Source organism: Hermetia illucens, chromosome 1 (assembly GCF_905115235.1).
Source record: "Hermetia illucens chromosome 1, iHerIll2.2.curated.20191125, whole genome shotgun sequence".
Lineage (NCBI taxonomy): Eukaryota > Metazoa > Arthropoda > Insecta > Diptera > Stratiomyidae > Hermetia > Hermetia illucens.
In genome coordinates this window covers 59,248,577-59,262,056 of record NC_051849.1, presented here as the reverse complement: position 1 = coordinate 59,262,056, position 13,480 = coordinate 59,248,577, and the positions used below count along the sequence as shown (strand labels likewise).

Below are 13,480 nucleotides of genomic sequence, written 5' to 3'. Positions count from 1 at the left end.
ATCAAGCGACCGTTAAACCCCTCCCGGCTGAATACGGCTTTCCCCGCCCTGAACGATCGTTTCAAATTTAGCACTCGAACCTCTTGTTAGTACAGCACTTCAATCGCGCAACAGGTTTTCTCTCGGTGTTTCGTTTTGTTTGAAATTCAACCTTTTCCGACGCCAGCGGATCCCGTAAGAATTTAGATTGTTTATTGCAAGGTTTATCGTTTTGTGAACTAATTGCGAAAGTGCACGTTGTATTTTTAGCGCTTTAGTTATTGCTTTGTGTGTGATTTGCCCATTTTGTGTTCCATTTGTGCTTTAGCTGCTTGAGAAGTTCCGTGTTCGTCATGTGAATACGCTTGGCTCCTAGTTGAGTGACGAAATTGGCTTTATTTAGATCCGATAATGATCTCAGCAAACAGTTAAGATGCGAGACACAGTAAAGTTTGATCCGTCAATTCCAGATCGCCAGGTTACGGGCGAGTCCTCCACGTCGCAGCACACATGCAGTAGCGCCTCCCAGACGGAGTATCGTAAGTGCTTTACGGGCTGTGCTAGAGCGTTTGTAACGCGTTTTGTTGTTGTTTCAGTGGATGTGCAATCGCTTTCGTCTGCGTCTTCGTACATGGCGCTGCCGAGTCTTAAGCATGGCAAGAAGCATATTCCGTTGAGTGCTCTGGGGCCGCCGGGGCCGTCGTCTCGGCGAACCGGTTGCTCCCACAGTCACTGCCGCTGCGAGGAGGAATCCATCATGCAGAATATGTGCAACAAGCGCAATGAGCGGCTGAGCAAACCATGCAAAGATGGGTTCTGCTATTGCTTCACGAGCGACAGCGAAGACTTTCGCAAAGACCCCGGCACCTCAGCGGGCCACCACCGGTGCAAGGCGCTCCGGAAGGAATATGCGTACCATTTGCCAACGGAATCAGATTGCTCGGAAATTGTGTCGTCCGATCAGTACTTCGCCGATAAACAGAAGGAAAAGAAGAAGAAAAGGGTGTCGTTGCCCCCGGAAATCCTGGAGTCGGGGACGATCAACAGGCAAAACGGCTCGGCAGGCTGCGGCCATAAAGACGGGAAATGTAGCAATGATAATTGCCGGAGGAGACCATTCCTAGCTACGAACAAGTTCCAGGAGTTCCATTGCTCTGACAGCGATGCGCCGCTTATTCACATAGTCCAGGAAGTCCAGAGGAACGTGGTGGTCTCGGAGATCCGCATTAATCGCAGCAAATTGAAGAAATCGAAAGGTAATTTCAAAAAAACACTAAACTTATGTTTGCTAAGCTTAGAACTACATTCCCATGATAAGAGATCTGACCGTTAACCTTTTGCTTTTGCTAATTTTGTTGAAACTCTACTTTCTGCGAAAGCGAAAGTAACTTACAACGAGCCCCTGCGCGTTTGTAGCATATCTACCGAGAGTGCGAGAACACTTTTGCTACTCACTTTATGGTAGAGCGGCGGCAGTTAAATGTGCCGAGTTTGCAAACGCAAGAACGACCTATTTGAATCAGAGCGTGGAGAAATACGAGGATCGAGTGGAGAATTGATTTACCATAGCGCGATATAGTCGTGAGCATGGACATATGCAATGATGCAAAAGATAAGCGAATTGACGGAAAATGCGGGCACGTCAACTTTTCGTTTATACGCTAGGGTTTCGAGGACGCGGAGTGTATTGGTCGCACAAAAAGGGAGAATGGAATGTATCGGCGTTTTGCTTGCTGGCAATAATGCGGGAAACGTTAGGGGGTATGAAAAGAAAATATCTACTCCCGTTTTGAGCGAGTTGGAAATAAATACGCTTGAAATGTAGATGGTAAATGGAAACACAGTAGAATTTTGAATAAACACAATTATATACAGATGGAAACATCTAAATCAAATCTAGATTTTGGTAAGAAAGCAAACGATATATTTACAAACTTCTCCGTTGGATGTGGAGCGCGCGAATGTGTCATTCTTAATCCCTCCGTGTCGTGTTGATTTTCTCCCTTCAGTCCAGTCATTGAAGTTGAAAATCGGGTGCGACATGAAATATGGGGTGGGTGTAGATGGTGGCATAAGAAACAAAATTAGTGGTGTGAAAAATTATAGACCTAACACATATTTTCATATTTCTCGACAAAAATAGAAAAAGACAGTAGACTCGTACTAACGTGAACAGAATAAATTCAGGTGTTCATACTATTGAGAGTGTTCACATTAAAGAGGATTTCTTTCGGGGTAGGGTAGGTGAATGCATTTACGCACAGAGTAGTGGACTCCCGCAACGGTGTGTCATAAGACTACCAACTAAACACTTTCCCATTGTCGGAGAGCTAGCCTGGAACCGGTTGTCACATTACTTCGGGCTAGTCCCCGAACTCTCCCGCCTTGCGGGGCCTCCAAATCATCCTTTCATCAACGGGTGGCAGAGAAGGAAAGGAACAATTAGTTCAAGGAACCTCCTGCCATCCGGTTCCTCCGGTTCCACCGGTTGAATTCTATCAACGGGGATGACTCGCGCGATCACCATCACGGTCGGTTTAGAGACGCAGATGCCACCCGCAAAGCTTCCCGTCTCTGTACTTGTGCCAGACCCATACGATATACCTCCTTGCCAGGACAGACTGCATTGAACTCATCAGGAACCTTCGTCTGCCAGGGCCTCCAATATTTGCCATTAGCCTACTTTACGCCGAATCTCCAGCTGCTGCTTTGAGTTGCTCCGAAAAGCTCATCTTTGAATCAAGAGTCAGTCCAAGGTATTTTACAGTGGGGTTTGAACGGATTATCGACTCGGCGAACGATATGGGACGCAAGGTCGAAATTCTCTTTTTAGTTAGGATGACTACTTCGGTTTTTTCCAGTGCAAGGTTGAAACCATGAACAGCCATCCATCTGCCTTTGCGCCTGTTCGACAGTATCCAACAACAATCGCCGCGACGTCATCTCCATAATCGACCAGGTGTGACTCTTGGGGTATATCGAGTTTAAGTAGATTATCATAGGTAGCATTCCAGAGGTCCGGATCTAGGATGGATCGCTGCACTACCCCCAACGTGATCTCCATCCTCCTCTGATCCTGTAGCGTTTCAAAGAGCAAGGAGCGGTTTCTCAGATAGTTCCTCAATATCCGTAAGAGATAGTTCAGCAAGTGTTGCCTAGTGTGACTAGAATGTCTTTTCATCTTAGGAATTAAAGGCGTTTCTGACGTCAACCGTTACGAGGAACACCACTCGTCGAGATCGGCGGCTATGTGCCTCCGCTCGATGAACGGTATCCATGACTTGCATGGCAGCATTAACTATGGATTGTTCTAAAATTGAACTGCCGTGGAGATAAGTATCCGGCAGGGCGGCAGGTACCGCTTCAGCGAGTCTACTTCTGATGAGCTTTTTGAACACTTTTCCAGGAGTGTCAAGTGTACAAGGTGGGCGGTACGAAGACGGCAACGCCTTTCCCTTTGTTCTGCCTCACCACCTTCCAACGAGAAGGGAAACTGCCTTCTTTCAGGCAGGCGTTGAATGCGCCGAGCAGTAGGTCTGGCCAATGTTGGCATACCAGTTTAGATACCTCTGCTGGTATAACATCGGTTCCTGGCGTCTTCTTGTTCTTCATAGAGAGGACTGCCTGTTCCAACTCGTTTTTAGAGAAAAGCGGGCAGACCTCGGAGCGGAGAGCGCCGATTTTTCGGATTATCACTTTGTAACCGAGTCCCCCGGGTCCCCATTCACCTTGTCGACCAGGTCTACTACTCTACTCTGTGATTATGTTACATGCCCCATCTCGGTGGTTTAAACATTGTGTCAAGCGGCGGAATCTGTGACGGAGCACTGCAATTTCCGCCATCCACCAATACATAGAAGGTTTGTCACGTTTCGACGCCTCCTGATCATGGAAGTTCCGTAGGGTGTCGCTCTCAGGTTCATAACTGAATTTACGACAGTGTCAGCTGTAGCGCTACCACTCCCAGGAGTATCCTCTAGCGCGATCCCACCTGCTTCAAGGATTTCGACAAACCTCCTCAGTGTTCAATTTCTCGACGTTCCATGCACAGAAAGAGCGCCCACCGAGAGTTTGTGTCAACCACTTCGAAGGCAAAGTCGCTTGCCGAGAAGTCTTCCAGAACTCGCCACCCGTCCACCAACGACGCGAAAGTTACGTTTGGAATGCTTTTCTCGAAGCCTGGGGGCCGGAACATTGGGGTGGATCCGGTGTTTAATACTACAAGTCCTGTTCTCGGCGCCATTTCGAGAATTCGTTTTCCTCTGAATTCTAGGTGATGCGAGGCATGCATTCAAGTGCCCTAGTTCTGAAGTCACCCCCGACCGGGATCCGCCCTTCTGTGTCCAATATAGCGTCCTCCAGAGTATCAAGCCTGCGTTGGTAGTCCCGCGTCGCCTCATTCGTTAGATAGATACTGAAAAACGTTACCCCTCTGCCTGATATGTCAAGGTGCCATGAAACTCGGTACTGCTCATTGATGAGCACTGAATCAGCTTTGGTCTCCGCAGTGAACTGCGGTCCCAACTCGTGATCGGTTGCACTCCGTGCATATTGGTTTGTAGGACGCGAATCATATTGACCGCGTCCTAGTTCTTTCCAGTTCTGCTCTAAAGACTGGATACTGTCCCAGTCCTCAGTGTGCGCAACGTTTTCATCAGACCCACCACGGTCACTGCATAAGACGCAATTCTCCTTTTCGTTGCTTTAAGGCCTGCCTGACAGTATTTGACGCATGTTGCCCTTCCGTCAGGTCCCTGACAGGTTGCAGACATGTGTCTACAATCCAAACATCTGTAACATTCGATTGGGGTGACCCAGATTCGTATCCTACACATTACTCAACTAATTCTGATTTTCTCGCTGTTTAGAAGCTTTCTCGTGTATTGCTCCGCAACTTCCACCACAGCGAGCTTTTAGCCTCGGGAGTTTGCAGCGGTGATACCAATCCGGACATTGGTTACCTCTAGACATTCACGTTTGATAACGTTATTTTCTGTGAAGCAGTCAAAGTCTCGCATTTATAGAGGGCACGTGGGTTCCAGGTTACAAACCAAAGCTTTCTCTCCCACAAGTCCCTTGCTTGCTTCACAGAACGTATCTTTTTTTGTTGTCTTCGGGTCTAATTCGACCGGGACTCCACCACCCTTCTCGAATGGAAGACACTTCTGCTCCGCTATATTCGGGCTTGATCTTATAACGAATTTCACTGAGAACTTCCGCAATGAGCAGAGCTGGCGGTCTAGTCTTCCTTCGTCTCCCTATTTTTCCTTTTGTCTGCTTTCGTGTCTGCTTTAATTTTAAGCAGAAGTTTTTCTGATGACGCGACGTGTTGTTGGTTCTTGCTCTTTTCATCTTGTTCTTTTGAGTTCTGGATTATATGAGTGAAATCTCCTTCAGATGCCCCTTCCTCCTTTTGTTTTTTCCCCAGATTGCTCTGCAACGGGCTGTCTACGATCCGTTTAGCGCTCGCGTATGTCTTGCAGTTTGGATAAATATGAAGGAATATGTTGGATTTGTAACTATACAGTTTAGCGGTTTGCTGATACTTCCAACGCAGAACAAATTTAGGAAATTCATATACATTAGGGTATTGCGCAAAGAAAATAATTATAAAAACATCACAAAACGCGCCGAGTCTTTCTGGTAAATTATCAACAATGCGCCTCTTAGTATAATACTCAACAAGAGCCTTTAATTGAATTTTTCCGTAGCCATTGCAAAAGAGTTCTTATTATACTACACATCAAAGGAGATACTTTTCTTACTGAGAATAACTGCCCTTAAGTCCACTCTTCCTAAGAATGCTTGAAAAGTATCAAAGGCTGTACTCTATGGCGAACGAAAGAGGGAAGCTTCGATCAACTGTCGTTTGACTTCAACTTTATGATTATATCTTCTAATGCAGCAAAATATATATTGGGTTGGGGAAAAAGAAATGTCGTATTATCGCATCGGGTCATACTATACGGCGATTTGAAGACGACAATCTGTGCTTCAAGTATCTCTTTGACAGTGTTGTGATCGTACGTTTCAGTCTTAAGTTATAGCGCGTCAAAGACGAAGTCCACCAAGCAAGAAATTAGTCATATTTTACATTTTTACTAACTGAGAGGTAAAAGTGCAACGAAGGCGGCCGAAAAAATTTGTGAAGTTTATGGGCCCGATACTGCAACGATTCGTACAGCACAGTGTTGGTTCGATCGATTTCGTTCTGGTGTAGTGGATGTTGAAGATACACCCCGTACTGGTAGGCCAATCGTAGAAACCGATAAAATCGTCGAAATCATCCAAGTAGACCGGCATGTGAGCATTCGCTCGATTGGCCAGGAACTGGGTATAAACCATAAAACCGTTTGGAATCATTTGTAGAAGATTGGATTCCAAAAAAAGCTGGATGTTTAGGTGCCACACGAGTTGACGCAAACAAATCGATGCACTGCTGAAGCGGAACGAATTCGACCCATTTTTGAAGCGGGTGGTGGCTGGTGATGAAAAGTGGATCACGTACGACAATCTCAAGCAAAAAAGATCGTGGTCGGAGCCCGGCGAGCCAGCCCGAACCATCACCAAGCCCGGATTGACGGCCAGGAAGATTTTGCTGTGTGTTTGGTGGGATTGGAAGGGAGTCATCCACTATGAGCTGCTCAGCTATGGCCAGACCCTCAATTGGGTCCTCTACTGTGAGCAACTCGACCGTTTGAAGCAGGCGATTAACCAGAAGCGGCCAGAATTGGTCAATAGGAATGGTGTTGTGTTCCACCAGGACAACACTTGGCCTCACCCATCTTTGATGACCCGCCAGAAGCTACGGGAGCTCGGATGGGATGTCTTATCGCACCCATCGTATAGTCCGGACCTGGCACCAAGTGATTACCATCTCTTCCGGTCCATGCAAAAAGCTCTTGGTGCTACTAAGTTGGCCTCAAAAGAGGCTTGCGAAAACTGGCTGTCTGAGTTTTTTGCAAATAAGGAGGGGATAATGAAGTCGCCTTCTAAATGGCAACAGGTTTGCGAACAAAACGGCGCATATTTGACTTAAATCGGATAATTCTAAGTATGTTAAACAAAGCGTCTAATTTCGATCACAAATACGATATTTCTTTTTCCTCAACCCAATATATTCATTTTCTTATTCCTTTAAATTACGACAGGGGGTCATATTTGAGGTGTTTTTTGGCGGAGCTCGAACTCACCTTACATTCGTTGACTGTGGGACTGCGTCGTCGTTACATCCCTCTGATCACAGGAAAGCTTTACATATTCGCCTCTCTTAAGAGGCAATATATAATTTTACTTTTCTGTTCATTGTCCTTATTAATAATATTCATCATCATCAACGGCGCAACAACCGGTATCCGGTCTAGGCCTGCCTTAATAAGGAACTCTAGACATCCCGGTTTTGCGCCGAGGTCCACCAATTCGATATCCCTAAAAGCTGTCTGGCGTCCTGGCCCACGCCATCGCTCCATCTTAGGCAGGGTCTGCCTCGTCTTCTTTTCCTACCATAGATATTGCCCTTATAGACTTTCCGGGTGGGATCATCTTTATCCATACGGATTAAGTGACCCGCCCACCGTAACCTATTGAGCCGGATTTTATCCACAACCGTATGGTCATGGTATCGCTCATAGATTTCGTCATTGTGTAGGCTACGGAATCGTCCATCCTCATGTAGGGGGCCAAAAATTCTTCGGAGGATTCTTCTCTCGAACGCGGCCAAGAGTTCGCAATTTTTCTTGCTAAGAACCCAAGTTTCCGAGGAATACATGAGGACTGGCAAGATCATAGTCTTGTACAGTAAGAGCTTTGACCCTATGGTGAGACGTTTGAGCGGAACAGTCTTTGTAAGCTGAAATAGGCTCTATTGACTGACAACAACCGTGCGCGGATTTCATCATCGTAGTTGTTATCGGTTGTGATTTTCGACCCTAGATAGGAGAAATTGTCAACGGTCTCAAAGTTGTATTCTCCTATCGTTATTCTTGTTCGTGTTTGTGTTTGACCAGTGCGGTTTGATGTTGTTGGTTGATTCGTCTTCGGTGCTGACATTGCCACCATATATTTTGTCTTGCCTTCATTGATGTGCAGCCCAAGATCTCGCGCCGCCTGCTCGATCTGGATGAAGGCAGTTTGTACGTTAATAATATTGGTCAGCCATAACTGAAATTGCTTCCTGAATTTCGACCTATACAGTTGAGCACTTTGGCTATGTTACTTTTATGCTGCTTTATCAGTTTCATTCCACAATACACAGTCATCAAATCAAAACGAAAAGCAATTCATTTTTACGCAACTTTATTTTGTTCATTGATTGCTTCTGTTTAGTCTGATACCAAACATTGGCACACAATTTATTTGTTTAGTTTTTAGGCGGCGAAATATTGCTAATACCAATAAATTTCGTTTTATCAATAGAGTTCGAATTTGTAGGTTACCAATTTAGCCAAATTGTTTTGGACCCATAGAAAAAATTGTTCAATGAATTTATTTAATTCACAACTGGAATGAATGGATGGAGTCTTTCTTAAAATTCATTTTTAGCAGAATTCAGTTCGAGTCGTACGTAGTATTGGTTGTTTATTTTACATCCATTCGGGCTAAGAATTTGTTAATTAAACCAGAAGTAGTCCTTTACATTGCTTGCTTAGTGCAGCGTGTATTAGATCGGTTATTTGTGAGTGATCCTGATTTATCAATAACGCTCGTAATAGGAGTTAACATCGGAGTTAGTTTCTATTCGATCACTTTGTTCTGAAATGGATCATATTCGAATGAATAGCACGTATTGCTCTTCTTTGAAAAATTACTTGAGGCAGTCATCATAATTTCAATACTAAGTGTTATCATGTTTTTCAGTTCGTAGTAAAAGTGCTGGCAGGTCCGGCGATGGAAGCAGAAATGCAGAAACTAGTACTAGTGAAAAGATAATCAATGTCGAAAATCTTATCGACGGCAATGGAGGGCAAGTTCCAGAGAAATTATCTAACAAAACGGAGGGGAAAGATGCCAGTACAAACACAACTGCTCTAAAAAATAAAGAAATGCAATCACGTGCAACGAACGTCCCAAGTCAATCAGAAGACGATGGTATACGGACTGATCTCATTAAAGCCAGACCAAGGTCAAATAAGTTAAAAGGCGGTCGTTTACTTATGAAACGTGTTGGGCCAGATGTGTCTTATAGGCCAATTATTGGTCCGCCTCGAAAGCCGCCAAGAAATTTCTCAAGTTCACCTGATTGCAGCTCTTCAGATATCAGCGCAATGTCGATAGGAGACCAACCAACGATGCCAGCCAGTTTTCGTTTGCCGCAAGAAACAGACGATTCATTCAATGGAAAGGATAATTCCAAAAAGGTTTCAGATGATTCCTTGAATAGTGTTATGAATCAAAAGCCGAAAGTGACAAAAGTAACATTTGACAAATTGAGTGGGAAAGTTGATTCAAATGGAGCTGGAACAAGCCCTCCTACTTCAGAAGGAGGATATTCTAGACCTGCTGTTGCTTCTTCGAATATAGCAGAGGAAAGCTTTGAAACTGGTCCGAGCTCTCGACAGGAGTTCATGCCTACTTGCCCACCTTACAGTGAAATAGTGTCACCGGATACCACGGACATTAATGAACTGCTCCGTATGCTTCCAAGTGTTCCGACTGGACCCGTTATTGTCAATGATTCATTGAATAAGCTTAACATTGAATCTGCTACTCATCCTAAAAACATTGAATTTGCGGAGGTAAATGTTGTCCCTGCCGGCGAAATACCTAACCCTGAGCAAGTTGGTTGGGTGCCTCCAGCTGTTTACAATATGCTAAGTAATGAAACAGCAAATCAGAAATTTGTGTCTCAACATCCCGTGGCAGAACCTCAACAAGTTGGTTGGCAACCTCCACCAAGGCTTCAGATCGACACAGTGGATAGTGGACAAAAAACATCGGAAAATGAGAATTCGCACAATTTCGCTGAGAACATGGAATTGAAGAGCACACCGGTGAAGCCGGATATTCCCAGAAATGAAATGACTCCGAAAAACATTCTTCGGGAAAAAGTTAAGAATTTGCCGCAGCCGCCTTCGAAGCCGCAGCGTCAGAATCAAACACCGAAAATGGCTACTGTGAGAGAGGTGAGCCCTTCGGGAGAGGAAGAATTAACAGTGATCTCTTCCGAACCCAAGGATAGTGCTCTTTACCCTAAACTGTCATCTCCTATTCCTGTAGAAAGCAACCCCATTGTAAATCCCATTTCGGTGAAGCCTAAGGAATCAATATCTGCTGCAGAAAGTGTGACTGTTGCAACAACAGTCAAGGATTCTGTAACAGAGAAGGAATCTACAACAGCTAAGGAGCCTGCCAGTACGCCTGCTGGTAAAAGCTTTCAAAAGAGAGCTTTGAAACATACGAAAAGCTTTCTCGAATCACTTGGTTTTTCGAAAAAGAAAGATGGGAAAGACGACCGAAAAAGTTCCAATAAAGAGGCAAAGGAACCTCCAAAAATGGTGGAAACGGTTGCAACACAAACCAACGATACGTTGGTATTGCAAAGTAGGCGTTTGAATTTTGATTATGCCTCGGACGATACTTTGAATAGGCGTTCGATAACGCCAATTGCTGGGGAAGATGTATCTGAAGTTGCGAAACCAACTCATCATTCAGATGACGGTTTTGATTTTAGCCGAAAAGTACAGTCGCCTAGACCAGAAAGGAGCTCACAAAGAAAGCCCTTTTCTCCAAGGAATTTTCTTAAAAATCTTCAAACTGGCAATGAGAAAGTAGGGCACGACGAAAGTTACAAATCGTATGCATCGGATTTGAGTGAAGATTTTACTGTAGCTGTGCAAGATCTTTTGGGAAAAGCACGAGCGAAATTAGAGGGCGAAACGACGGCAGCTGAGACGGTAACTAATACATTGACGGACGAATCGGTGGCAGCTTGTACGATAGCAGCGCGAGCTGATGTGCATCCAGAACCGGTATATGCTGAAATACGGGAGGTGGATGATGATGGAAGAGCTAGGTTAGATGTTGCTTCTAAAGAAACGTCTCACCAGGGCCCTGATAAGGATAAAATTGTTTATGCTAAAGTTGTGAAGAAAGGTGGTAAACAGACGCCGTTGAGTCCTCATCGTCCAGCACCTTTGCCTCCGGGAGATCTGTCTGATAAAGAACAGGGACAACGGTCTGGACACTCTTCTGATGGTCAGGATAAACCTGGGAGTTCAGGGACGTTTAAGCAAACTTCTCAACCAAGAGATTCACAAAGCAACATTCAGGAAAGAAGTGCACCTTCAGATGGAGGGCATGCGGAGTCTTCTCAGTCAAGCTTGCCAACGCAACTGCCTAGAGGGTCTCAGCCAACTCAAATTGTAAAACCAGCCAATCGTCCGAAACAGAGTCCCCCTCCAGTTCCCGTTGACATGTCCAAAGCTCCTGCCCCGCAGATTGTTAGGCTTCCAACGCCTCCACATCATTCACCATCGCATTCGCGTCGATCATCCTCATCGACTTCATCATCCCGAGGTCTATTCTCGCCCCATTTAGATGAGTTTTTCTCGCATGGTCCACTTGAAGAAGTCGCACCAACTCTTTTTGGTAGGCAGCGTTCATCGCCAGGCCCAATTGATTCAGATTCTTCAGGAGGTGGTAATTTAAAACGTGTGCCTCCATCGGGCTTACCACAACAAAGTGGAAATCGGGCGCCACCGATTAACAGGCACGGAACAGATGAAAATTATCATGATGATAACTTCAAACAACAAAAGCCTGCAAAAAGGGGTATCACCTCAGAGGTTGAATATGCCAATATTCCAAGTGAACGCTTTCATCAAAGTGACCGTCCCTCAGGAACAACACCCCAAGTAGGCCATCCAACACATTCCACTCAACAAGGACATATAAGAACTAGAAGAAGTGCTCAAGAGCCATACTCGACTGACTTGATTCAAGCTGAACGAAATCACCCATATGGTCCGCAATCAGCCATTCATATTAATCCATCTGATCCGCAGCATTTTCAATCGCAAAATCTACGAATAACACCGAGGTCCTCACCGCAGGGTCAATCATCACCAGATCAGGATGATTTCCGAGAAGTCTATGGTAGTGTTAATCCTGAGGAGTATTCGGGTGTAGGATCGCAAAGCTTTTATTCTATACAGAGTGATCAATATGGTACTCCTATGGGTTGGCATCAAGCACAACCTATTCCAGGACAACCTACCCGTCATAATCGCCCCCAACAACCAACAGTCCATTTTGCTCCTGGAACGGGGAATCAAGCGCAGCCGATGCCATTTCCTCATCGAAGCGACCATGCAGAGAATCAGGGCCATATGGCAGGCCCTCATGGTTGGCATCAAATGCAACAACCTTCGACAACGAATGCACCGCATAATTTGCAAGCAGTTGGTTCTACTGCGAATCAAAATGAAGCCATTAGAGTGCAGCCTCAAGGATGGCATCAAACTCAGCCCACCTTGCCACAAACTCGTGACGTTCATCAGCCTCAGCCTTCTTCTATCGCGACTCGTCATATTCATCAAGAACAAATTCAAAGGGACATTCTGCCAGAAGATAATGAGGTTCAACGTACAGCACCTGTCGTTTATCCGAATATCGTCCGAACACAACCTGTTATGCCATCTGTGGAAGAAGAATTTCGAGATCTTCCAGAGTATTCCCCTGCTACTGTTCAGTCGACCCATCAGTCTGAAGATGTTGCACCCTGCGTGCCTGCAAGAAGACGTAGATCTGTCGAAGATCCGAAAGTCAATTCGGGACCTAATCAGTCAGAAGTACATATTGTAGAACGCGCTCAAGTATCAAGAAAATCTGACTATCAGGATCAGCAACAAAGTGAAGATTCTCTTCACAATAAGAAACGAAATATACGGTCTACTAATGATCATCCTATAACTTCGGAACGTCAAAATGTTCCAATGACGCCTCATTCTAGCATTCGACCACAAGAGGTGGATTATGTAGCTATGCTTCCGTCGCCTCCCCAAAACATCAGCATGGGTAATCCACCTGTAGTAGAGTACGGTTGGCCAGCGTCTGGCGCTACTGTCACTTACCCAGCATCATCTGCGACTAACATTCCATCAACATCATTTATCACAACTGCAGGTGTTAGCCAACCAACATTTTCTGCAACAGATGCCACTCCGTCAACATCATACACAACAGTTGCAGATGCCATTCCATCAACATCATTTGCAACAGCGACTCTCCAAGCGAATTCTGAGCAATTCATAGAAACAGAGCGTCCGTTAACTTCTTCCACTCCCCAGCCGCCAGCCACCGTAGAACCAATTCCATCGACTTCTTTCAATAATAGCCACGAAAAAGACAGTCCCCCTAGAGCTCGAGTTCTAAGTAAGTCAGATTTGTCTCAAACTAGTGATATTTTCCTAGAAAATTTGCATCATAAAAATGTAAATGTTACACAATATTCGGATCGTTCGGACGATGAAAAAAGGAGCAATTTGGTAAGTTACTCGTTGGA

At 45.1% G+C, this 13,480-nt stretch overlaps 1 protein-coding gene across 5 annotated transcripts in view; it reads left to right on the top strand.

Annotated features, from left to right (window-relative positions):
* Positions 1-82: 82 nt before the first annotated feature.
* Positions 83-13,480, top strand: part of LOC119660090 — a 37,237-nt gene continuing 23,839 nt past the window's right edge. For 3 of the 5 annotated variants that reach the window (XM_038068476.1, XM_038068501.1, XM_038068492.1), the window contains exons 1-3: positions 104-518; positions 576-1,235; positions 8,836-13,463. In XM_038068476.1, the coding sequence (XP_037924404.1) occupies positions 413-518; positions 576-1,235; positions 8,836-13,463 (5,394 nt within the window). In that variant the 5' untranslated portion in view covers positions 104-412. Of the gene's footprint in view, positions 519-575; positions 1,236-8,835; positions 13,464-13,480 lie in introns of all 5 variants that reach the window. The other 2 variants (XM_038068482.1, XM_038068469.1) reach the window with 2 other exon arrangements.